General features: G+C 34.5%; 4 protein-coding genes across 5 annotated transcripts; 1 reads left to right on the top strand and 3 right to left on the bottom strand.

The window, feature by feature from the left end:
* Positions 1–193: 193 nt before the first annotated feature.
* On the bottom strand, positions 194–2,775 carry LOC108219432 (SEC1 family transport protein SLY1). The gene is made up of 2 exons (XM_017392885.2): positions 2,594–2,775; positions 194–2,322 (listed from the first exon to the last, which is right to left on the bottom strand). Exons 1-2 carry the CDS (start codon positions 2,622–2,624, stop codon positions 482–484), a joined length of 1,872 nt encoding a protein of 623 aa, XP_017248374.1. The 5' UTR covers positions 2,625–2,775; the 3' UTR covers positions 194–481.
* Positions 2,776–9,676: 6,901 nt separating this feature from the next.
* LOC108217074 (GLABROUS1 enhancer-binding protein) lies at positions 9,677–10,986 on the bottom strand. Its single transcript, XM_017389923.2, has one exon. The coding sequence runs from the start codon at positions 10,899–10,901 to the stop codon at positions 9,921–9,923; it is 981 nt and encodes a 326-aa protein (XP_017245412.1). The 5' UTR covers positions 10,902–10,986; the 3' UTR covers positions 9,677–9,920.
* Positions 10,987–11,960: 974 nt separating this feature from the next.
* Positions 11,961–20,418, bottom strand: LOC108219172 (asparagine synthetase [glutamine-hydrolyzing] 3). Of its 2 annotated transcripts, none has more exons than XM_017392471.2 (14): positions 20,148–20,418; positions 18,957–19,095; positions 18,132–18,227; positions 17,772–17,913; positions 16,515–16,610; positions 16,079–16,173; positions 15,380–15,541; positions 14,127–14,207; positions 13,823–14,044; positions 13,612–13,746; positions 12,971–13,051; positions 12,801–12,887; positions 12,584–12,691; positions 11,961–12,503 (listed from the first exon to the last, which is right to left on the bottom strand). In XM_017392471.2, exons 1-14 carry the CDS (start codon positions 20,225–20,227, stop codon positions 12,348–12,350), a joined length of 1,680 nt encoding a protein of 559 aa, XP_017247960.1. In that variant the 5' UTR covers positions 20,228–20,418; the 3' UTR covers positions 11,961–12,347. The 2 variants fall into 2 exon arrangements, with proteins under 2 accessions (XP_017247960.1, XP_063947866.1); XM_064091796.1 differs by having other exon boundaries at positions 13,823–14,040; positions 14,123–14,207; positions 20,148–20,352.
* Positions 20,419–22,329: 1,911 nt separating this feature from the next.
* On the top strand, positions 22,330–25,771 carry LOC108216726 (uncharacterized). The gene is made up of 6 exons (XM_017389561.2): positions 22,330–22,540; positions 22,782–22,862; positions 23,691–23,819; positions 24,906–24,968; positions 25,136–25,260; positions 25,410–25,771. Exons 1-6 carry the CDS (start codon positions 22,457–22,459, stop codon positions 25,600–25,602), a joined length of 675 nt encoding a protein of 224 aa, XP_017245050.1. The 5' UTR covers positions 22,330–22,456; the 3' UTR covers positions 25,603–25,771.
* Positions 25,772–26,969: the final 1,198 nt, after the last annotated feature.

A 26,969-nucleotide genomic window follows, 5' to 3' on the forward strand; every position in this document is an offset into this window, starting at 1 on the left:
AAGTAAGAGTCCCTTGTTTAGTGATGATTAACTTGCTGCTAAAATAATTACTGGTGGCCACAAAGTTAAGAAAATATATGCTTGGGTAGCTTAACATCTAGAACTGTTCAAGTTCTAATAATAAGCTTACACCAACTGATGATAACTAGATATGACTAACACTGACAGAACCAAAGAAAAAAAAGCAGACAAATTGACAGAACACAATGGATTTAATATATATTTAAAATAAATAGGTACATGTAAATAAATTCAGCATCAAACTACACCAAAAACTTCAAAGAAAGTGGACATATGCAAGGAGTAGATTAAATTTCAAAAACCTGCAGGTGCTTGAGGGGACATATCATGGACTCCTGTCCATCACTAGGACAGCATAGAGCATACAATTGTATACATCACTAGGACACCATAGAGCGTATCTTACTGGTGCAGACGTGACTCATGGTTTTGCATAAAAAAGATAATGATTCTTTCAGTTTTAAGAGACTGGACCAGCACTGCTGCTGCTGCCGCCGCCTAATCCCATCTTCTGCCCCAGAGCTGCAAGCTGTTCTACGAACTCCCCACCTGTCAAAATTTCTGTTGTTCCATATATAACATGCTTGACGGGCTGTTGATGTTGAGCAAGGTCTTGTAAGCTTCCATACTCCACATAATTACCACCTCCAATCATAAAAACAATAGCTTCTTTGAATGGTCCTCTCAGATGGCTGCTACTTGAACTTGACTTGGGAGCACGAGGATCAAACACGAGGTAAGATTCAATTTCAGGATTGGGTCTACCCTCCATTAAGGCATCAACCGTCCTTGTCAAAGCCAGTTGATGATCACTAGACAATAAATTCTTGACTCCAGCAGTTACAGCACTGAGAGACTGTCCATATAGCTTCTCAGCCCAATCAACTATATTACTTCTGCTTGCAGAATTTGCAGATGCTAATGATAAATTCAATGCTTTAATCTTTTTGACATACTGAAAGGCACTGGTATCTACCTCAGACTCCCTAAGAGCCGATTCAACCATCTCTACTTCTGATGGAGGAAGACTTTCCGTAGAAATAAGATACATTATAGCAAACCGCAGCTTGTCCATCTTAGTCCCCTTCCCTTTAAGTACAGCAACAAGTTCACTCCGATCTATTCCACCTCTAACCATCATGTCACACTCTTTTGTAGCATAAGAATCCAAAGACCTTTCTTTGATCTCACCTAACAAGACAGTAGCAATATGGGTGTGCTTGTCAATCACTTTTTTTCGCTCAGTTAACTCGGGTAGTGAATTAACTGCATTCATCAAATGCTTTGTGTTGCCAATCAAGTCTGTCCCATCAAACTCAGCTCCGTCACTTCCACCAGTCCGCCGGTTGACCTCATCCACATCTCTCTTATACTTGTTCAACTGAGTCTCAATCTCATTCGCAACTCCAGGAAACTCCAAAGACCCATTTGCCACCCAAAATGGGTCAAACCTGTCCAGCTCAAACGATTTCGTTCCACCCTTTTCCCCTTGCACATTTAACCTATTCAACCTCAAACCAAGCACATCATGAACAAGAGGTTTATACCTAAAATCATGCTGTATGGCAACCGACAACTCAAAGTTCCTATCAAACAAACACAAAATCGGCTTTTGTAAAGACCCAGAAAAATTCCCACCCTCAGTAAACAAATTATTCTTAACCAACAAATGATCACGCAGACGCTGATCAAGCAACGACGCAACCATCTCAGCTGGTCCACCTCTCGGACACCTAATAACCGGAACAACACCTAGCGTTGCCAAAACACAAAATAACCCCCCAACAATCCTATCAACAATCTCCTCAATCTCCTTATCCCCAGCCGACGGATCATTCAACTTAACATAACAATTCTTATCCGCAAGAGAAAACAAATTATCATCCAAAGTAACAAACTCCATATACTGATCAAACACCTTCCCAACCCGATGAATCGAGTCCGAACTCAACGTCCCCGATGCTAAATCCTCCAACAACGGCCTCGGTATCGACGACGAGAAATTAAGGTGAAACGAATTATAAAGCCCCCTGGACGCATCAGAAATAATCAGTTGCACATTTTCCTGACTAGGACGGACGAAATAAACAGCAGGAACATCGTCGTTAATCGGCTGACGGTCCTTGTCAATTAGAAAGTAGAGAGTAACGCCGTGTTTACGGAGATCCTTAACATGAATTAAAGGGGATAAAATGTCTTGGCAAAACTTGTCGTAGATAAGGATCTTATATACTTGCTCGTTAGCGGTGGTGGTGGTTGAATTTAACGGTTGATTCAGATTCAACATACGGATTATGCATTCTGTTTATACAAATTATCAAATTAAATCAACTCAGAATCATAATATAGTGTAGACATACATTCGAAGAGCAAGAGACACATTTTTTTTTGGAAAGGAGAGAGAGAGAGAGAGAGGGAGAGAGAGAGAGGGAGAGAGAGAGAGAGAGCGGGGGAGAGAGGGAGAGAGAGGGAGAGAGAGAGAGAGAGAGAGAGAGAGAGAGAGAGAGAGAGAGAGAGAGAGAGAGGGAGGGAGAGGGAGAGAGAGAGAGGGAGAGAGAGGGAGAGTATGTACCAGTATGTTTGAGACGGAGATTGAGTGCCATTGTTGCTGATCTGATGCTGATCCGAGCTGCAGAAATGAGTATTTTTGTGATTGAATTGTAAGATTTGGGATCCCAACTTTGTAGTATCTACATTTTTACTCGCTTAACCAGTTCGGTATTTTTACCATTTTTCTTCATTGCTACTCCCTCGGTCCCAATTCATGTGAACGGGTTTGACTTTCACGGAGATTAAGAAAAAGGTGGGACCCATCAATATTTAATAATAGATCTGAGATAGTGGAAGAAAATAGTGGGTGTAATAGTGTTTATTTAATAAAAAGAGAGTATAAAATATAGAGGTAGTGGGTGTGATAGTGAAAAGTAGTGTTCAAAAATAGTAAGTATTGTAGGTTCATTCTTGTTGGAACGTCCTAAAAAAGAAATGAGGTCATGGGACGGAGGGAGTATTTGGCTATTTGCAAGTAAAACTATTCAATCCGTCCAAAATCACAGAGCTAGTATCATTCGTATACTCGTTTTTTTTTTTTTTTTTTTGATAAAAAGGAATCAATTCATTAATTAAAAGCCATACGGCATCTACAAACACAATCGAAATTGGACAGACGCTGAATAATATCGCTGTTGAATCCTTCCTTCTTGGAGAGGCAACCGAGCGATTTGAAGATGATTTGAATATACACACTTGTTTCCATCTGATTGGTTTTCACCTGAGTGTTCTGAACAATCGACCATAGATGCGATCCCATAATAACCTTCAAATCTGAATCAAACCCATGAAAATCATGCCGATCTATAAACTCGGTCATGAAGAACATCAAAACACACCGAAACAAAACAAACCAACTCTCACAAGAAGGAGAGACAACAAAACCCAAATAAATTGGGAACTTATTCAATAGGAAATAAGATTTCAAACCAAGAACACAGAAAACAAGGAATTGGGGCTTTCCACCGGTGAAAACCGATGGAAGCCCCTTCAAAAATCTTCAACGGAGATTAGGGAGGCTAGGGTTTTGAGAGAGAGAAGGAGAAAAAATAAAAATTGATCTTTATAACTTTTATATTCGTATACTCGTTTAAAATGAATATAATTCGTATTCATCTAAAATGAGCGATATACCGAGTCGGATCATATCATTGTGCTACTCGGACATATTTATCTAGAGTAGTTGCACTAAATTAAGAGTACTCGAATATATTGTCAAAAAAAAAAGAATACTTTAATATACATATATACTCGAATCGAATTTGTAAATCAGGTATATTATTATGTATAATATACATCATAAAAATAATATTTCTATTAATATAAGAGCATCTCCAACGGCATTGGTTATAATCGTTGTTTAAATTGAACATGTAAGACATTATGTAAAATTTGTTGAACCTGTAAGACATTGTACTTCAATGGTATTGGCTATATTGGTTGGCTATAATTAAAAAATAGAATGTTATTAATATTTTAGTTTGTTAAAATAGAATATATCAGTTTAATATGGTAATAAATGATGTGCAATCTAACTATAGATTTCTTACAGACCTGTAGAGGTTAGACAAATATAGTCATCCATTGGAGATTGGCTAAAATTATAGACAACATGTTCACGTGGTTGGAGTATGATTTTTTCAACTGGTTGGCTAAATTTTTTATATTTGGAATGCCAACTCACTTTTTAGTCAAGGGGTTTGTATGGTTGGAGATGCTCTAATACTCTACAAATGATTTTATTTTAGTTATAGTAGATAATTATTTGAGTATTTATAATTATTTAATTATCTTCACGAATTCGAATACGAATATACAAAAATGAGTAATTTGGTATCCGTTCGAGCCGAGCCGGATCATATACGAATATTGATATTCGAACTCGAGTCGAATCTGAACAAACTTATATAATTTTAGTTCGAATCCGACCAAATTCAAGCGAGTAATTATAAATTCGAGCCAAATCCGACCATACTTTTGTTCGTACCTATTCGACTCGTTTTCACCCCTAATCATTGTGTCCATAGTCAATGTTCCGAATATTAGAATATGAAAAAATATCTTAAATATCATTTATTTATATTGTATCGTTTAGCGTTTATGTCTTCAATATAAGCATCTGAAAAACTGGCCCTAAATACCATTTATTAACGTTATATCATGTAGCGTTATAAGTGTTCTAAAAGTCGGTGATTAATCGCTGATTTGTCGGTCACTGTCTCGATTAAGCGTTAATTGTTGGAAAAATCTTTTTTCTGAAAATCGGTGAAAGACGGGATTAGTTGGAAAAAGTCGATCAAAATCGGTGAATTTAAATAATTTAAAAATATGAAGTAAAAAATTTTAAAATTAATTTTAAAAAAAATAAAAGGCACGGAAATGACAAATCACAAAAATTAAAGTTGTTTTTATTACCTTTCACTCTTTCAATATTAGCCACTAAACTCTAATTACAAAAATCTGTAATATCTTTCTTCGCAGATTCAATCAAATTCATGTTTATACATGAGATGACTGGACTTGTATATGTAAATAAAGGCATGTTATGTGCTAGAAAAGATCATTAATCTTTTGATTTTATAAGACTATAAATTTATAATATATATAATTAAATGAATATATATATATATATATATAATTTAAAAAATAGTATTAAATTGATTACGATTAATGATCTGATTAAACACTCCTATTAATCTCCGATTAATCGTTGGACGGCACCTTCACCGACTAAGTCTGATTCCCTCTTTTTAGCGTTATGTATATGTCGCGTTATCGGGGACCTCGTTTCAAAAAAATACGTCGCCTGGGGGTTTTACCGGGACTAACTAATAAAAGGCCTAGAGCCGGAAGTGATCTTAGAAACCAATCACGTTTCGATAAAAAATCTCAATATCGTATTCGTCTAGAAGAAAAACAAAAGTTGTGTTTTCATTATGATTTTACAGAACGACAATTACTTAAATACGTTCGTATTGCCGGTAAAACCAAGGGGTCAACAGGTCAGGTTTTATTCCAATTACTTAAAATGCACTTGGATAACATCCTTTTTCGATTGGGTATGGCTAGTCTTAAAATTACATCATTTATTGCCCATCATTAATGTTCATTAAAAATTATATCCATCATTGATATCATAAAGAAAAGATAACATGTAAAGATTTGTTACGAGTTAATAATCAAGTGAGTCACCAAAATGGGCTCAGTATATCAAGTTGATCACCGAATTCAAAACGGTCTCAAATCGATCACTTAAGTCAGTTACAGGTACCTCTAAATATGAGTCCAAGGAGTAAAAATATTATGTACAGAAGTTTACACATTATTAATATTATTGAATGTTACCATAACTAAGTACAATGTCTTGACTTCTAATATTTATAATAATATATTTAGATTTTATCAAGTTTATATACTATTTATTTTTTATTATATAGTTATTTTCTTTGTTTTAATTAAAATATATAGTAAATAAACTTGATAAAGTCTAAATATATTATCATAAATACAAGAATTCATAACCTTATACTTAGTTGTGGTAACATTCAAGATTAATGAGTAAACCTCCGTAAATAATATCTTTAGTCTTTGAACTCATATTTAAAGATACTTGTAACCGACTTCAGTGATCGATTTGAGACCGTTTTGAGTTCGGTGACCAACTTGATATATCGATCTTATTTCGGTGACTTACTTGATTATTAACCCGATTTGTTATTTATTTTTGAAGAAATGTAGAAAATCTTTTAGTTGTGAATTTAAGAAATTAATGACGTATTTAATACAATTTGACCTTGTAACAAAGCCGGTTTGACTAAAATTAAATTTGTAATCTATAAATTAACATGTGAGAGTTTAAAATATTTATTTGAGTAATTTTGACTTATTAATGATTGTAGTTAGAGTCTGTTTGGGAGTGCTGTTAAAAATTGTTGTGTTGTCGGGAAAAGTGCTGATGAAAAAAAGTGTTGTAGAAATCAGATAACTATTTGGTAATTTTTTGATATTTGCTTATTTTGAGTTTGAATATAAAAAAATAATGTTGTTGATGAGGTTTGATAATGAAATCCGTAACCGTTTTCTGCAAAAGCTGAAAAGCAGTTTTTTCCAAAAGCATGGGAGGACCTGCTTTTTCTAAAAGCAGCTTTTCAGCTAAAAGCTGCTGTTCGAAAAAGCTACTTTTAGATTTACCAAACAGTTTTTCACCTGTTTTTCAGTAAAAAACTGATGTTGCTGTTGACCCCAAACAGTACCTTAATAAAAATATAATAACAAAAATAAAAGTGATTTATAAATAAATTAGAGTCCAATACGTTACCTAAATGTGCTCCTAAACTCACATTTAGGTAATGTAGCAAAAAAATCTCACTCCAGCACCATCCCAGTGATTACCTACCACACCCCCAAATTTAACATTCACTCAGTTGTGTTAGTTGCATGTCCAAATAGACTAAAATGAGAAATTTACATAAAATAAATTGAATGAGAAGTTTCGGTCACATAAATCTTGGTCAGCTCTGTTAAACAAATGGCCCCTAATTCAATTCAATCATAAACTTAACCAGATAGTTGTGATCCATTTCTGTCACATTATATGTATATTGTATACCTCCAATGAGGGCAATTTCTGACAACAGTAGGAGTACTGTAATGTCTTCAAATATGTTAGAAGAAACTAATAAAATTAACCAATTCACCCACAGGAATCGAAGACGACGAGTAAACAGCACATTTCCTTGAGCACCGGAAATATAGCAACCTACAATCAGTTCTAACATGTTCCCAATCCAAAGATTATCACATCTATATTTTTAATAAATGAGAATCATAGCAGGATTACATACGAAGAACTTTTTTAATTACAAAACACAGACTAAACCGAGAAGATAATAGACAAACAAAGGAAGCACGCAAGGGCCAGTTTGATTGGAAGGTGAGAGAATCCAAGTGTATTTCTAAATAATTGAGAATCCAAGTGTATTTCTAAATGAGCGTGGTTGTTAGGTTTACGTCATTTGCCGGCAAAGTGTGCTTTCATGATATTGTGTGATCTGAAGGAGATCCCATGATTTGGAAATGGACTGGAAAAAAACATCTCTATCTTACAACACAGGAACCATGCAAGGTGCAAGTACAAACTCCAAAAGAAACAGCCTTCACAAAACATAAAAGTAGTAAAATCAATGTCATGAGGATCCTAGCTGCTCCACAAACCTGATTATGTAATACTCGTACAATGCATCAATATCCCCCTACCTACCCCAGCCCCTTTTTCCCATTCTAGTAAACTTTCACCACATCAATAGGGCCTGACATTGCCACTGACCACACGAGTTTATCTCTAAAGATTTGGATGCTAAGCAAATAATAATTAATACACACATAAACACTGGCACAAATCATAATGAATATTTTTAGATATCTATTAACCACAAATCATATGATCACTGACATCAACTCTAATAAGTGAAAAGTACTAAATGTAATAAACTCTGTAAAATGGATTAAAAGTTGAACATAAATCACCAATACTGTATAATAAATTTGAAAGCAAGTACTGACTACAAAATGCAAAAGCTTTGAGCCTTCATGTTGCTTGTATTTATATTTAGAGAATAAAAGTTTAGAAAAAGCAAGCACATAGCTTCAGTTGCTTCCTGAGATCAAATACTTAATAAAAAAAGTCAATCTGGTGCATATGTCTAGGTTAAGAAGAGCAGTATCCAACTGCAAAGATATGTTCTTAAGTATTCACAAATCACAATTAAGCACAATTAAACAATCATTACATACATCGCAATCACGATATCAAAAAATACAAAACTGAATGTAAAATTAACAATAGAACCCTAGAAAAGGACAAGAGCATAGCATATCAAAAGCATATATATGGTCAGTGCAATCACCCATAAAATTCAATTCTACTTCCAAAATCAGAAACCGCAACTTCTTGCATGTATAGTTATAATAACAAGCTTGCATGCATATCGGTTATAAATTCGTGCACAGATGCATTTTACAAGCAGATAGAGGTTAACAGTTCAAATGATTCTGGTGGGACTACAACACTACGAGACTGGAAAGAAAAGTTGGTCCTAGCGAACTGGACTCAGCTTGCAAAGAGAACTGATCTACTCTCAATGAGTAGAATGCCTATTTGGAGGCTGGGAAAAGAGTGGATCCTCTCTCAAAGTCTATGAGGTTGAACTCCACAAAATGTTTTTATTACACTTGTTTGTATGCTGCTGGAATCATTTATGAATACGACCCTGAGAATAAAAACATAGCTGATTGTGCACGAGGATTGGATGTGGCCAAGTCAACAACTAAAAGCAAAAACAAGTTTTCAAGTTTGTTTTTCGATTGTTTGGGGCAATTATCAGAGATATAACCATTTTAAGTTGTATCATTAATTATCAAAAAATGAAAAAGGAAAGAAGATTATCAGCTTTGCGCAAAGAATATGCAAGGGGAGTGAAGGCAAAATTGTTGCTGCAACTGATTTCATATTGCTGCGCAATCAAAAGGTCCTCAAGAAAGAATTTGATTTTGGGGTAGGGGTAGGGGTGGGGGTGGGGGGTGATCTGGAGTGGTCTATCAAAGTTAATCTTTTGGATGGCACAATTGTCACATTGAAACAACTTCTGGATATGGTTATAAATGGGGAAGATTGAGAATTCACAAAGGTGGCAGACATTTAGCAAAATCTTCTTCTATTAGAGGCTCTTGTGTTACAAGTGACTCAATTAAAGGTAACAAAAGAAATCTTGTTTACGATTTCATGTCAAATGGTAGTTTAGATGAGTATTTTACTCAATTACGTAGGGAATTCTATTGTAAGAAGCTATTGGTTGGACTCTGAGACCTGAGCAAAAATATTATTATTACCCTAGCAAAAGGACTGGTATATTTGCAAATGTAAACTCAAACCAGCTATTAATCACCACAATATAGAGACAACACAAACATGCTTCTGTATTGGAAAATGAAAGCTAGACAACCTGATTCGGATAAACCAACCAAATTATTAAAGGAGAATCAAATTTTACAACTATATTAAGTTGCTGGCACATGCAGATATTTAGCTCAAAAGAACACCTTTACGGACAATAATTATAATAGAATTATGGCAAGAAACCAATAATAGTTATAGTAACCACAGCATTAACTGTTCTGACCAGGGATTTAGATTTGCCGAAATAATTCAAATGTCACAAAAATACCCCATAAAATGGTAGACAGTAAAACCATTAACATATTTAACATAGTTGGTACTACTTCGAAAGCAAAAGATAGCTAATATATGCGATACTACTATATTAAGACCTTCGAATGCTTTCCACAAGTCTTCAAGGGTCTGAACTTAGCATCTGATCCAACAACACTTTAGCAAGCTTAGTCTTCAACTCCAACTTGTTAGCACACAACTGCAACTCCTTAACCAACACATCCTTCCATTCCTTTTCCAAAGCCCTCATCTTTTCACCTGCATGCAACTTCAAATTTTTCATGCTCAGATCTTTCAATGCCTGCGGAAAACCAGCATCCGACTCCCATGCCCGACTCAAATTCGGATACAATTCCTTAAAATCCAAATCCTCACCCTCATTCTCCTTCCCATCCTCATCGTCCTCATTCCCTCCATCCTCCTCATTTGTCCCATTCTCCTTCCCACCGTCCTCATTCACTCCATCCTCCTCATTTATCCCGTTACTCGTGTCCTTCTCCTTCCTGCCGTTCTCAATCACTCCATCCTCATTGATCTCGATACTCGCATCCTTCTCCCTGCTAGCAGCATTACCCTGATTGTCATCCCCTTCGCCCCAAAACTTATCAGAAAGCCGAAACAATTCCTCTTCAATGGGTTTGACAAACACAGCATCAGAATCTTTGAGAGACTTATACTTCCTCTTCAGCGTCTTAATCTTCTCCTTCAACTGAGTAAGAGACACTTTGGCCTGGAGAGAATCCTTCACATACTCAAAAAACGCCTCGTAATCAGAACGCGGGTCCTCATCATACTCCAACTCATAATCAATTAGTCCTTGCACGATAGCAATTGCATCTTCATCGCTCCAAACCCGCTTCACACTCGAATTCTTCTCAACCCTAGCCTTCTTGCTCACACCGACCTTTTCCTCCTTTTCAGAACCCCTCTTCCTGCTTCGTTTCGGGTCGGGTTTTGACCCGGATTTCTGCTTCGGATCCGGAGTCGCTGTGCGTTTGACAGGAGATCTCTCCGACTCAGACGACGCTGCATGCTCTTCAACGGCGTCGTTTTGGGAGGGCTGCGAAATAGTCGCAGGAGGCGATCGCTGCTTTCGAGCCATTGTGTTTTGAGAGTGTGTGTTTGTGTTGTTGCTTATAAACTCACTACTCAGAGACTCTTGAGTTCTCTCACACCAGTACTTCTTGCCCTAGGAATTTGAATTTATTTGGAACATTTCTATCATCTTTGTTAACTCTCTCTTATTTTTAATTATTTTGACTGAATAATTACATATATTATACTTTTTAAAAAATTTAATTTTTTTTTTGACAAATATGACTTATAGAAGATCAATAAAAAATAATAAATTTTACAATCCAATCAACCAACCTAAAGATGCGTGTTAAAAATCAAAACATCAAGAAAAATAAAATAAAAAGAGTATTAGAATAAAATGGAGTTCATACAGTAATACGAAATCCTCTAATAAGTTATAGAAAATAAAATTTTGTAAACAAACATAATTAGATGCAACTCAAATGAAACTCTAGTACTTCGAATTTTTCAGAAAACAAATTATTTTGAATTGATTGTCAAATAAAAAAAGATTCATATAGTTATTTTTGATTGAAAACCCAATTTTCATAAATAGTTTTTGAATTAATGAAATCTCTACTTAATTCTTTTTTTTTTGATTTTTGACTAGTCAAATTGCCATATTTTTGAATCGACAACTAACTATATTTTGACCAGAACTTAATAATATAATCCTAAATTTCTCCTACCTTTTAATGTTTAGTCAAAAATCAGTCAATTTGTTTTTTTAAAAACGTAAAGTGACGTGGAATCTGGAGCAGATTACAATCATAATAATTTTAATAAATGCCATTGATTTCCTAGCAGCTAATAACTCGATCACCCAACGATCGTTTTGCAATGTTTTCAACACTGCAACGGTGTCTTGCCATACATTACATTACATCACCTCATTTTGAGCGAGATATGACTATATGGACGTTGTAAAATGCAATATGTGCGTGCGGTACAAGTTGGTTTACTGGATCACTTGGGTAAAGTTACAAATACTGGATTCGCAGGAAAAAAAAATAGTAATAATAATAAGGTCAAAAAGGTTTAATCTATGCAGGTGCCAATCAAAGAAAGTAGAGCAAAAGCGAAATAGACAAACCAACCTTCCGACTAAACTGAATAAACAAGAACAATGCAAAACCACATTTGTGAATATGGGGACTCCTACACAAACGTTTCATACCCATGAATACTCTGATTAAGGATCATGGCCATGTCTACAGCGCAATGAACTGGCACAACCCCTTACACGGTAATTGCCTAGTTGATTCCTACCTTGATAGTCGTCCCCACTGTTCCACCACTACAGAAAAAAAAAAAGTTCCCTAAACATGTCCGCAGATACCTTTGACGTTTGAATAGAAAACTAACATGTAATTAACCAACAACTTGAATCGAAATTGAGCTAGCAATAAAATGTACAATAGCAAGACTGCTAAATTTACTGCTTTCTGGCTATAATTCGAGTGCTCAAACATTAGGCTTTACTTTCCTCATAAGCAGACTCATGAACACCAAGAGCAGCTCGGCCAGATGGATCAGGGTTTTTTGACCAAGACGCATCCCATTCCATTGCTTTAGCTGTACTGCAAGCCACACTTGGACCTCCCGGAACTGTTGACCTGGCAGCATTCTGCTCATATAGATCGGACAAAAGTGAGATGAAGAACGGTTCAATTAAAACATTTAAAGATGAGTGGATGCAGACGCCACCTTAGGAAAGAATTTCTCAAATATAGTTCGGTAATAATATGCCTCTTTTGTTGTAGGAGTGTTTTCAGGGTAAATGTAGCTGGCCTTCAGCAACATCGCATCCGTAACCTGAAATAACTCATGTAGTTAACTAATTAGCAATGGAGAAGTAATATTTAAGAAAATAGGAAATGTAAGCATACAACTGTTTGCAACCATAAAATATAAGGTCGAATACCTGCTGGTTTGCATGATCTTTCAAACCATCAATCCAACTGTACCCAACTCCATCACTGAATTGTTCCTTCTGTCTGTACAAGATGTGCTAAGACCAATACAGCACCCTCAGCAACTCCATCACGGTAGTATGTAGTCCAGTATTTACAAACATACAAGAAAAAGACAAACCTTTGGCAGATATGGATTCTGATCATCATCGAATGCATGGCGTAATATCCACTTCTCAATCCTTTTCAGATCAGGCCGAATCTGTAATTTATTAATATATGTAGGGATTTTAAAGTTACGAAGCAAATTTATTTTTTGGAATCCCAACAAACAAATTAATAAAGAGAATCATATGTTACATTGTTTGGTGTATACACTCCGACAATCGACAAAGTTCAATTAGCTAAAATAATTTACCAGATTACAAGAGGACATTTATACAATATTACCAGTTACCACAATACTTTAATGAGGCAATCACTTAACTGTGGCATGATGATTACAACAATGATTTCAAGATAATGCTGGCAAGCAAATTATATGATTGCATGAAATTCTTCCATTAAAAGACTTGAGATGAGTATGCTAAAGTTAAAACAATGGACAAACACTAACATACTTTAGTAATATGTTTTATAAGGTTGAAGATTAGAAAGCCACCATATTACAATGATAAGTATAATTTTGTTTGACAACAACCTAAATGCAAACCCCACTAGTAACCCTGCTTGAATTGTTTTTATCAGTATAATGTCACAACCATATCAGAAACTATGCCAAAGAGAGGAGAATAAAAAACTTTCAGAAGTTATATACTTTACCATTTTCCACTCAGGATCAATACTCATTGCGACGTCAATGAACTCTTTGTCCAAAAAGGGTACACGGGCCTCAAGACCCCAAGCTGAAGTTGATTTATTTGCCCTCAAGCAGTCATACAAATGGAGAGCCTTAATCTGATCGAAAATCCAACTAGCAATCAGACATACAACTTCTCTGAAATCTAATACGCATAGCAAAAGGTTACAATACCTTTCGACATGTTTCTTGATGAAACTCCTCCTTGTTAGGAGCCTTGTGAAAATATAAGTACCCGCCAAATATCTCATCTGAACCTTCCCCAGACAGAACCATCTTTACTCCTAAAGATTTGATCTTTCGAGACATAAGAAACATTGGTGTGCTAGCTCTGACGGTGGTAACATCATATGTTTCTATATGATAGATGACCTCCTCAAGTGCATCTATACCTTCCTGATACAGCAAAAATTATCAGTATCTAACCATGGTGCACTGATTTACAGGACAGATGCTTACTATGCTGGAAAAAACTTGCCTGAACTGTAAAATGAAACTCATGGTGGCGTGTGTGAAGATAATCTGCAACTTCTCTGGCAGCTTTCAGATCTGGAGAACCCTGAAAGATGAAATTAAAATCGAATATGAGGTTTAAAATATTCTAGCTTTTGTTTGCGTAACAAATAGTATAAACATAAAGCAACTGAGTATAACTTAACATATAAGGTTAAAAAGTATATGAAACAAGCTTGAATAGTTTAAACACTCGCATCAAATGTATTTAACAAGCACGCAATCATTTATCTATTGGATTGTGTTTCTATTTCCTCAGATATAATATTATATATCTGTGTGTGTGTGTGTGCTCGCGCGCGCGTGTGTGTGTGTTTGCATGCTCGCCAGTAATTACCCGAAAATAGAGTTAGCAAGAGTACAGATAAAATAGGTCCAATATAGGAAATGCGAATATACAACAGCCAAGCTAAGCATACCAGTAGATCTACAGAACCCTAATCCCTTGATTCCACAAGAATCGTAGTTTTCTCCCAGAAAGTCACAGTTAATATAATACGAAAAACTAATTAGTAACTAAATAAATAGTATGATAGATAAAATGCATAATCTGATAATTATGATAGAACAAAATAGAACAATGTACGCAAATTATTATTACTTTTAACAGTATCATGTTATCACCAGTAGGCTTTAAATGATCAAATTTACAGGTAACTCATTTTGCAAGTTGGGTTTTTCAGCAAAGAGGGTAGTATATTTTTAGCCGTCTGATAGAATACTAGCTTTACTTGGAGCTGTTCCTAGAAACGACAGAATATATAATTTACATTTCTTGTTTACTTATTTTACAATATTTTTATTGCACGTACTCGATGTTTCAGAAAAGGGAGCCCAAGGAAGACATCAAATACTATTCAACATCTATCTTATGAACAAGTGTGTAGCTCTATTAATACAGCCCCAGACATATGAATGTAGGTATTGCTGTTCATAAATGTACGGACCACAAGATGTAGCTTAAACCAATACTTGAACATTGAGGGAAGACATACCGCAATTTGATTAAAATACTACGTACACATCCAAATTCAATCCACAGGGGTAAGAAAAAAGATCCTTTTGAATTTCTAGGAACCTATTACTAAAGCATTATATTGCGTTATAATTGGCATCAAAATGAAATATTAATAGCAATTATTATATTAGTAATCTCCCGCCCTTGTTTTATCAAAAAAATGAACTCTAAAAGCCGCGATTTGACAAAAGTATCGTCACCTTCAAGCCAACACAGAATGTATGTAACTGAGACCCCCACTGACAGGCAGCTTCTGAATCAAGCATGTAGCGTGAAGCCACTGCAGCAACAAGTGATGAATCCAGTCCCCCTGATAAGAGTACACCAAATGGTACGTCTGTCATAAGTCTCTTAGTCACAGCCTGCAATACATTCGATAGGAAATCCACATGAGTTACATATTCATAAACAATATAAACCTGCATGCTTAAATGAAGAAAGAACTTAGATAGTACAAGTGTTTGTATATATAGAGAACTATTATGAAAAACGAAAGCAGGCTGACTCCTGCTCAACACAAATAGCACGAACCATGTCACAATAACACAAAGAAAGAAAGCCTAGAATGCAGTGAAATTGTATGAGTTGCAGAGTGAAACATGCAATGCAATATTGATCATCTAGTCACAAATATAAGGAAAACAAACCAGCTCACTGTCTCTTTTCTTCCGAATGCAACTGACCAGATATATATACACAGTAGGATTTAGGTTTCAAGCGTTTACCATTATCATAATTTTCAGAATATGTAATACAGTTTTTATAAAAGGATTTGGAACTTCATTTGTACAGAATTTGCTAAAGCTAGTGGGAAAATTTGATATTCACACTCTAAAAGCTCTCAAAAGTAATGTTGACGCTTGACGGTAAATTATCAGGGATAAAAGATAGTAAAAAACCTTCTCAAAAGCCCTACGTAACACTAGGGGATCATAAGGAGTTGAAGGGATATCTTCTGAGTACCAAGGTGGGTTGTACCACCTTCTTATTTCACCTGTTGACATAAAAAAAAAATTAGGAGCTCATGATAAAACTTAATAACACAGAAAAGGTATGATCAGGGTGGTAACAGTGAAGACAAACTCTACTCTCGAGGTTTGTTGCTTTCCAGGACATCAATCTACACAGGACTCCAACTTATCAAATAAGTAACTCTAAGCAATGATATAACCAAGAACATTATAAATTATTATTTTGTAGAAAATGGCACTAAAATACAAACCCAAAATAAGAGATGAGACAAATAAGCAAAAGTGCACATAAAAGAGAAAAAAATTTGAATTGTAGACGTGCAGCAAAGAATCCAATAGTAATTAGTAAGGCTGCTGCATTTACCAGTTTTGCTAGAATAAATATGGCCAGGAAGAAAAGACATGAATCGTTCACAATCATCACTCAAAGCCTTCATTTCTGAAGCAAACCAAACCGACCCTGCAAAAAAGGTATAACTCTCAGATAATATTCTTCTAAAAGTATAATTTTGTTACATTTGTGTACAGGAAATGAAAAGTAAAAGATTACTGAACTGAAAAACTGTTCCGGTACTAGGATAAATGAAAACAAAATGCAGATGAAACCATTCAGTTGGGCATGTTATCAAAATTGTATTTGGGTTATGAAATGTCTCTTATCTATAAGTTAGTTACAAGTTCAATAAAGAAGAAAAGCTAATTTCACTTTGAGAAGATAGTATTAGCAGGTGTCGGTAGAGAGAAAAAGCTATTTGCGCTAAGAGAAGATGGTATTAGCAGGTGTCGGTAGGGAAGAAAAGAGTAGCTATATTAACTTAACTTCGTACTTTTAGAATTATTATTAGGCAACTCAACTTTTAGTCAACTAACTGAAACACTTTTAAACTCGAGCAGTAGAAAATGACAAATTAGAGAATACGTATACTCTGTAATCTGAACTGTTAATGAAGCTCAATTCTACGACTATAGAGGTCCACGATTTAAGCCAACCAAAATTAATAAAATGATACAAACATTAGCCATATCAGCCAATATAAGCTCATAAGTAAACATATATTTGTCTTCTAAATTATTTTTTCAAAAGGGAATAGTGTAATATGTACCCATAAATTCAGGAACATAATGATACTAAATTTGTAAAACATACAAAAGATTAGTCTTTTCCTGTGAATTCCCCCAAAAAATAAAGTTCTCAAATTAATTTTAAGCAAAAAGATAGTAAATTTGCAGTGATAAAGATTTTATATTATCTCAACTATCAAGTTACTAGTATGATAGGTATATATATATATATCACCTCTGATGCAAGTTCAGCATGCAAGTTTAAGAGAAAACATATAAACACAAAACAGTGAAAATCCAGATGGTGAAAAAAGGAAATTGAAACCAGCTAAAACAGAATAAACGAGCTTCTATATACACAGACGACACAGATTGCAACAAGCAAACATCTCTGAGTGATCCCTAGCAATGTAGCATAGTGGATAACCCAGAAGTATCAAGACTTCGAGCCTCGGTAAAGGCATTTGTGTGTAATTAAATTCGTGTAATTGACCATACCCAGCAAAAACATCTCGGAGTGAGGTGAAGTGCTTTTACAATCACTTTCCGAAATACTTACCGTCAAGTCCCCAGCCAATGTAAAGCGGGGTGATACCAATAGCATCCCTTGCAGCAATGTAACTTTTGTCACGGGTGTCAAGAAGTACAAATGAGAACATTCCATCCAACATATTAACAAAATCTTCTCCATGTTCTTCGTACTGCCAATGATCAACAATCAAGTCTTTATAAGTATATATAAATGTCCGTCATCCCTTCCTCCCTCTTTATAAGTATAACAGAGACAGATACCTAGATATGGACATACTGATAGATACATACACATATAGAGAGAAAGAATTTTTGGTAGTTTGTAATCCTGAATACATCATAGCATATTACTAATCACAAAGATCACTGTAAATTGCAGAGCACTTACAAGATGAGCAATCACTTCACAGTCACTTCCGGTACGAAATTGGTGATTCTTCAAACCTTCCCTAAGAGCTTTATGGTTGTAGATTTCCCCATTTACCTACAGTCAGATGTGCAAGGATCAAACATGTAGCTAAGATAGGAATGAGAGATTACTAAAACGAAGATATTAATGTTACAACAAAACAGCAGGCACTTTAAATGCAAATGTCTAAAATGTAATCTAGAGCCTGTACTGAAGCATATTCAACACTTGTTTAGCAATTATAAGTAAATGGTAATACAGCCTAATTTGATATGATCTATGTACAAATGAACTACAAGTTCACAAAACTAAATCATCAATGAATTTATAGTTTATAACAGAGAAGATTAAAACTTGAACCACAACTGATAGTCCAAACTAATTAACAGAATAGGTATGTCTAGCAGCAGTTATCAGTAACTCACAATTTAACTTCCAATGCGTTGCATATTCTAATTCCACTATCATAATTATTCTACATTCACAACATCTTAATTATTTAATTTAGGAAATCTTTATACAAAATCATAAATTATTTATTTTTTTTTTTTTTGACAGAAGATACAAAATCATTAATGATTGACCAAAAACAAGGATTTCAAATAAATATATCACCAATTCTGTGCAAGGCACAGACTGTACCTAACGAATATAAAAAAAGTATGTGTGCAATAAAATACAGAATTTAAGTGTATATACTCATGGGTTTAAAATTAAGTGAATTATAATGAATCTCAGCACACCAATAAATCTCTCCTATATTACGAAGGATACAAGTATAAGAGAGAGACATTAATCCATTACCGTTACAATAACTGTCTTGTCTTCGTTATATAGTGGCTGATCTCCAGAAGCAGGATCAACAATAGCTAATCTCTGATGAGCAAGAAAACAATCCTGATAACAATGCAATCCACTCCAATCTGGGCCTCTATGTCGCAGCCTACATTTGCCAACAATGATTGAGGAAGGAAAAGTAGCATTTTTAATTGTACCAAGTCAAATATAGTTTGGCAGATAGGTGGATGACTGAAGAAAGAAGCAGAACGGCATCCATATAAATTGCAGACTGAGACAACTTTGTAAAGTAACTAGAGCCACTAATAGCAAATTAGCAACCAGTTCACTAACTTATATTTTAGCATTTAGATGTTTAATGTTTATTTAGAATTCGTACACTGCTAACGTTACTTGATATCCTCATCACCCTACAAAGTGAACATCATTTCAAAAGGAAGCTGCCAATTTTGACTGTCCTGAAAAAGTTTACAGCCAGCTGCAATTATTCATAGTACTACCACTATGTACAAAGGCTATGCACATTAACTCTTTATATGATGCACAGTTGATTTATTTTCCAGCTCTAACCTGCATTATCTGATTATAGTGTTAGTACTCGTCTTAACAACATTTTTACAGACATTTCTATCGAGAAGCTCCAATTTTTAAAGACAATAGTTTAGCTGTTTAGATAAATTAATTTCCACCCAAAGCTAAGACGCCACGTCTAATCGAGTTAACGATTTGAAATACTTTGTTGTGCACATATATATTAATTTCCCTTAATTCCTCCATTTCATTTACAACATATCTATAAAAGAGCTCTATTTCATCAATTCGGTGTCCCTGCCGATAATTGCTCACTCCTTCCCACTAAATTTCTTAATTTCACAACATCATCATTAAGAAATCCGCAAATTTTCCACTCCTCTTCTGCCCTTTCCTCACCCTTTAATCCAATTCACAAATCTTCATTCCACTCTACATTCGCACAATCACTTACACACATAACACAATAGATCAATTGCCTCAACAATACCTTAATCGAATTCGGAAAAAAACCCATCCTCCACAGCATTTCCAACACACATTTATCAAATAACCAATACTCACAAACAATCAGCAACACATATCACATCTATATACTACGAATTCAACAAACAAAAAATATATAAAATGAAAAAAAAAAAAAGACAGAACATAAAAATGAAGTACCTTCTGGAGAGTTCGATGATTCTGGAGCGCTTAGAGTGAGAGCTATCAACGCAGCCAAACACAGCGAGTATTCCACACATGTTTACAGAGCGAGAGAGACACGCGAACGAGGTAAGAGTGCGGTGGGTAGTATATATGTGTGTCTGTGGGCTATGGCGGCTCAGTTACAGTCCCATTCAACTATCGTATGACTTTGTCGGATTCAGGGCTCTGCTTTTTTACTTTTTCCTTAAAAAATTATGAGAAAAGTGCACAAAAACTTTGTGTACCTGAACTTTAACTATTACACCACTTTCAATAATGTACTTTAATATCCTACATTCGATGTACTGTACTTTTTAATTTTATGCAGTTAGTGTACAGCCGTTAGACAACGCCTAACGCCGTGAGATTAAATTGTAATTAGCAGGTTTAATTATGTTGGTAACGGCTATTTTTAAGTTCTTTAAAGTCTTTTCCCAACCCATCACTTTGCATAGACCCATCCTAGAAACAAACCCTAAATCTCCCTCTCTCTCTAAACCCTAAATCTCCTTCTCTCTTTATCTCTACTCTTGAATAGATGGCCGCAGCAAACAGTAGCAACACCAATTCTGGAGACTCTTGTGGGATTCCAGATCTCGATCTATGTTTCTGTGACAAATGTGTTGTTGAGAGTTACCGTTGGTTTGAGGAAAATGCAAATAGGAAGAAGCTTGAGTGCCCCAAAGGGTGGAAGGGTTGTCGGTTGTGCATACCATGGCTAATTACAATTTAATCTCCCAGCGTTAGGCGTTGTCTAACGGTTGTACACAATTAAAAAGTATAATACATCGGGTGTAGGATATTAAAGTACAGTATTGAAAGTGCTGTAATGGTTAAAGTTCAAGTACAAAAAGTACACTTTTCTCAAAAATTATTTAGTTCCACTTTATTTTGTTATGTTATACTGCTCTTCCCATTCAATTGTTTCCACTCAATTGGTATTGTATCACCGAGGAGACCACGAAACTCATTTTAATATTCCCATAAAATATAGTTTGATTAAGTTGAATTTTTCCCTCTTCTAATTAAATATTTAATGTTATAGGAAAATAAATTATGAAATTATAATTTATGTACGTCTTAAAATATATGTCGAGCAACAAAAAAATTGTAAATAAAATGAGAGAGACTGTGGGAGTATTTTTAAAATCACATTGAGAAGAAATATATCATCCTATTATATAATACATTCACCAACTTATTCTGTGTTTAGAACTTATCACTCTACTATAACTTTTTCTTTTTTGTCATTAATTTTAGGTTCTTTTTTCCTTTTTCTTTTTTGTCATAAGAAAAATATATAAAAATAGAGTTTTAATTTAATTAAAAAGAAAGATTAGTACAAGAAATTGAAGTAGTCTGAACATGAGCATATGCATAATCATTGAAATTTGAATAGTTAATCCTTTTTATTTATGCAAATTTTAAAATTAATAGAATGTCGTTTTATTTTAAACAAGTGATGCAAACAACACCTAAAATTTGTCGATAACCCACTTCACGAACGAATGAAGTGATCTATTTGATAACTAATTGTATTTAAGTTTTTATTTTAATCCTATTTCAATATTAAAAAAGAATTATATTCAAATATAATAATATTATTTATAAAATAAATATACTTATCTAATATGTTCAGAATAAATCCTTCGCTAATCCAATATGAGGGTTGTATTCGATTGAGATTTCTTTCATTCATGAAATGTGTGGGTATTCAATTAAGATTGTTTAAAACCTGTTAAAATATTGAGATATTCGATTGAGATTTTAAATTATACTATAAAATGTGATGGTATTCAATCAGGATATCAAAGCTTAAGAAACCGATGGATTGGAATTGTTTAAAATGTGATGATATTCAATGCTGACGAATTTTTATAGATTTCATAAAATGATGAATTACATAGGATTGCTCAGTGTATTTTAGGATTTTTTTAAATCTTACCAAAATCTATGAAATTTTGATGTATTATGTTTAACTTCTAAAAAATTAAAATTAATTCTGTGATATTTTATCCAAAATTCACATAAAACCAAATTCACATGTAATTTATTAAAATTCATAAACTACAAAAAATTTATTAAAATCTCAGTCGAATTCATCTTTAATTTTCAATAAAAACACTAGTTTAATATGTTCAGATTTCACTTTTAAAAAAAATAAAAATTGTCCGTAATCCTGATTAATACACACCTTAAGAGTATTTATCTTCTCTCGAATGTCAATTTTGTGATACTACATTGGAGATAAGTGCCGGATAATTGGGATTGATTGAAGATTGAAAATGGGTTTTTTGCAGAACAAATACTGGGTACTCAGACATGGCAAAAGCATTCCAAATGACCAGGGTATCATCGTTTCTTCCATGGTAATGCTCTTTCTTTCTATTTTGAACTATAACAATCGTTCCTTTATATGTTTAGGTTCAGTTACAACAGATTCTGTTATTTGCATACTAGTATTCTGTTTCCCTTTCTTCTGTAATGTGGTGGTCTACTGCCTACTGGTCTTGTCTTTTCTTGGGCAATTTTTCGATTTTCGAGTTTTCGAGGTTAGAATGTAGAGGTTTGGTTATGCTTGTGCCAATTGAATTTTACTTTTCTTGACAGGAGAATGGTGTACTTGACAAATACAAGTTAGCCCCTGAAGGTATTGATCAAGCTCGATTGGCTGGACAGACGTTCCTTAAGGTAAGCGCTAGCTGTTTGCTTATCTACTTTTTGATCATGTAAGGAGGAAATGCTGGTCGAGCACTGAGCATGTCTCTAGTTGTTACTAGTTGCGGTTAACAATTTAATGTAATTGAGTTGATACTATTGTTGTAACTAGTTTGGCTGGAAAGGTGAGTTGTTTGAAAAATGGAGGACTTAGAATGACTTTAAACTAGTTTATGCATATTAGAAATTTGTAAATAATTGATGTGAAATGACCAACGGTAGCCAGGTAATAGCTGGAATCAGCTAGCATTGTTAAATTCATCTTTACAGTAAGAGAATGTTATGATGTACAATTTTTGATCTGCCTCCCGGTCTTTTCACATATGAGTTCAGGTACAAAACCTTTATACTTAGCAGTTCCCAATAAAAAAATTCAAGAGGTCCATTATGTGCTATGTGCCAGGCTGCCAGCTAATGTTTCCCTCATATGTGCTAACTTCAAAATATATGCTCGACTACAATTCGTGATTATAGATATCTTGTCTCATGAGTCACAACTCATGACATCATGATGTGAATTGCTAGGCGTTGGGTTCAGATCAATTATTTTTAACAGTGGTCTCAGTAAAGTATACAGACATATTTGTAATAGTATATTATTAGTTTCATTGTATAACGCTGAAGCATGTGGAAAATGCATAGCAGTCAAGTAATATAAATGTGTCTAGGATATACTTATATTTACCTGACGTAAGATTATTTTTAATATCCTCCTAGTACTTGTATATGACCTAGCTTCAGTGTTATCAGTATTCATATGTCCAATAATTGGTCGGATGTTGTCCGTGTTTATATGCACAGGAACTTGAGAAAAATCACTTGTCGATCAAAGACGTTCGAATCTGTTACTCTCCATTCTCAAGGACACGTCACACAGCTGAAATGGTCGCATCTGTTTTGGATCTTCCCTTTGAAGGGCCTCAATGTAAGGTAATCTTTGTTAATCACAGTTGAGAATCGTCTGACCTTTAGCTGTTGTGACGTGAGTTTATGATTGCTGATTATGGTTCTCAGTAAGTGACCTCTGGGATGAGCATTATGGCATTGATGCTCATAACTTGTAAGGAGATTTAAGATACTATTCCACTAGTGACCCATAACCATAAGTCCATAGCAGGAATACTGTTCCACTAGTGACCCGTAAGTCCATAACATATCTACCTGTTCAAGTCTCCAGTTCTTTTAGTCAACCACAATCTACTTCAGATGTAATTTATAATTATACAATCGTCTTCTTTTCTACCGTGCTTTAATTATAGTTATGAGCAAACTGGATATGAGATTAACCTTACCTGAGGCATCTGCAGGCATGGGTTAAACGACTACAGATAGGCGTTTCACATTGTTCTGATTTATTTAGTTAAGTCATGTATGCACATGAACTGATATTTTTATTAACATTTTCACTTTAGGTAATTTCGTTTCTTCTTTTGTAAAAGCATGATTTGCAAATTGCATAATATGAATGATATAACTATTATTTATTTATTATGGTTGTATTTCGTGTTATATATATGTTACATAAATTTTAATAAATAGGTAACACCGAAGTAGTGATTTAGCAAAAATTTGTTTATAAACAAAAATCAAATTTATTTAAAAATTGAAAAGCATTATAAGTACAGCATGTGTAAAATATGGGGGGGGAGGGGGGGGGGGGAATCAATTGTCAGTTAAAATAAAGAAGATAATATATATTAATATGTACGATTTTAATTGCTTATTAGTTATTAATATAAAATATTTGAGAAATAATAAGGACGGTGAATTCAACAAATATGGTTTTGTTTCCAGATTTGTCTGTAAAACATGTGATTCTGTGATTGTTATATAGAATATTAGTTTTTGTCCCCTGTATCTGACCAAGTATATCGTTACCTAAACACATGGAGTAGTTCAGCTCAATTATTTGTTGAATTATATTCGGGGAATATAATTGCTTAAAGTCTTAGAGTTCTCACAGTTATCATCAGCTTTTAGCCTTTGTTATACAACACCTTCAGAATTTCTGGACAGGTTGTGAAAGATCTCCATGAACGTTACTTCGGACCATCATTTGAGCTTATGTCTCATGATAAAGTAAGTATTGTTGATATCAATTTCATTTATTTTCCTTTGGCATGATAGCCAATTGTTGTAGCTTCCCAATTGTGCGCACTGTGCAGTTTCTCTTAAAGTTCAGTTCACTTTAAATTTCTATTTGGCTTCACTGAGGTGAGAATTTCTTGCTACTCTTGGTAACACAGTATGCAGACATATGGGCACTCGACAAGAAGGATCCATTTCAGCCTCCAGAAGGTGGAGAAAGTGTTGCAGACGTTGTTTCTAGACTTACAAATGCTCTGCTAACCATAGAGGCAGAATTTAAAGGGTAATGATCAGCAACTTTAATATCACTCGCTTTGGCATAGTATGATATGTAGCTTCTGCATAATATGGATCTCTATGTAATCCAATTTGTATTCTTTAAAGCATGAGAACTTTTAGCTTGTTTGAGCTGTTTCGACATATGCGTTGCAGGTGTGCAGTCTTGGTTGTCAGCCATGGCGATCCTTTGCAGATTTTGCAGACAATACTAAATGCAGCTAAGGATACTAAAGGATCAGATAGTAACGACTTGACATCTAGAATTCAGGCTGTCAAGTTACCATCGATAATATCACAGCATCGGAAGTTTGCTTTGCTAACAGGAGAAATCCGAGCGGTTATATGATGGCGCTTTACTTGTGTCCCGCCAAATCTTATAGTATGTCATAGTCATAAGAGTGGCCTGAAATTTGTCTTGTTGGGCTCATCTATTTAAAAGTCTGATACAGCTGATTTATTTCTTTAGAACTTGTGACTTATAGTTATTTGTTGAATCTAAAATTTGATGTAAACATGATCCCAAGGGCTAACTGAACCCAGTTCGGCTTCGGTCGTCGGCCCCCTGTCATCAGGTCACCAACTCAGTTAAACGGGTTATTTTCTCTCCGACCACGGATCCCATATGAACCAGGTATCCTGGAAAAGGCAGAATATTCCAACGGGTGATCCTTTTGTTAGGATTTTTCAGATAGAAAAAGGAAGAAAATCCTGATTATTCAGGACTTAATTAAATTTTGTTCGTTTAAATGTTTACATGTAGCACTTGATTCTCTCTATTTTGTATCATTACAATTTACAAGGCAGTATGATTATTTGGCAACTCTAGAAAATATGAAACACTATTAATTGGGTTGATGCACCAAATTAAACAAGAAGCCCAATACAGAACTTACAAATAACACTGTAAATAATTGGGCTTAGGTATCAGCCTTAAAGTATAAGCCCAAAACAAGATAATGCTTCCCAAACAGAGCTGTCTGCTCAGTCCCTGACCAGTGACCACCGTTGTTATCCTTGGCTACCACCAGTGATTTATTAAATTAATCTTAATCTCTGACTTTTTGAAAAAAAAAAATAATTCAATAATGCAAAGTCATACGTCGTCTGCAGATATAATCGAAATTGAACAAACGCAGAATCATATTGTCGCGATTCTTTAAGAGATACTCCCTCCGTCCCTCCCATTTCTTTACACTTTCCTTTTTGGGATGTCCCATCCAATTCTTTACATTTCAAAACTTACCCAAAATAGTCAATGGGTCCCACCACTTCTTCACTTTTCTTTCCTTTTCACACTACTTTTACTCCACTATCTTCTTTTTATACATTAAAAATCACCACTTCACCCACTTTTCTTTCTCTTTTCCACTACTTTATACATATTTCTTAACCTCCGTGCCCAACCCAAACGATAAGAATTGGGAGGGACGGAGGGAGTATGTACCTACTGTAAAGTCTGTAATACTCTCAATATTGTTTTGAGCAATCGATTATAAATGTATCACCATACAAACCTTTATCACTGAATCACAAACAAAACCCAAATATATTGGACTTAAAATCAATTTTCGTTTAATCAAACAGTAAATTTTAATTTATTTTTAATGAGTATAAAGTCACAATCAAATATTAGACAATCATCATATTCTTTTATAATTAAATTTTAGATCAAAGTTTATTCTTTCAAGTTCTAATAAAATTAGTTTCCTTTGT

This window comes from Daucus carota, chromosome 4, assembly GCF_001625215.2.
Source record: "Daucus carota subsp. sativus chromosome 4, DH1 v3.0, whole genome shotgun sequence".
NCBI classification, from domain to species: domain Eukaryota; kingdom Viridiplantae; phylum Streptophyta; class Magnoliopsida; order Apiales; family Apiaceae; genus Daucus; species Daucus carota.

Excerpts from the sequence above, each read along its gene's own strand:
- LOC108216726 (XM_017389561.2), top strand. The coding sequence starts at position 22,457 with ATGGGTTTTTTGCAGAACAAATACTGGGTACTCAGACATGGCAAAAGC. Across the intron at positions 22,541-22,781 it reads GTATCATCGTTTCTTCCATG|GAGAATGGTGTACTTGACAA; the intron begins GTAATGCTCTTT and ends TTTTCTTGACAG. Across the intron at positions 25,261-25,409 it reads ATAGAGGCAGAATTTAAAGG|GTGTGCAGTCTTGGTTGTCA; the intron begins GTAATGATCAGC and ends TATGCGTTGCAG.
- LOC108217074 (XM_017389923.2), bottom strand. The coding sequence starts at position 10,901 with ATGGCTCGAAAGCAGCGATCGCCTCCTGCGACTATTTCGCAGCCCTCC.
- LOC108219432 (XM_017392885.2), bottom strand. The coding sequence starts at position 2,624 with ATGGCACTCAATCTCCGTCTCAAACATACTG. Across the intron at positions 2,323-2,593 it reads TCTCCGTCTCAAACATACTG|AATGCATAATCCGTATGTTG; the intron begins GTACATACTCTC and ends TTGTATAAACAG.
- LOC108219172 (XM_017392471.2), bottom strand. The coding sequence starts at position 20,227 with ATGTGTGGAATACTCGCTGTGTTTGGCTGCGTTGATAGCTCTCACTCT. Across the intron at positions 18,228-18,956 it reads ACAAGACAGTTATTGTAACG|GTAAATGGGGAAATCTACAA; the intron begins GTAATGGATTAA and ends ATCTGACTGTAG. Across the intron at positions 14,045-14,126 it reads AGTTTCATTTTACAGTTCAG|GAAGGTATAGATGCACTTGA; the intron begins GCAAGTTTTTTC and ends TTGCTGTATCAG.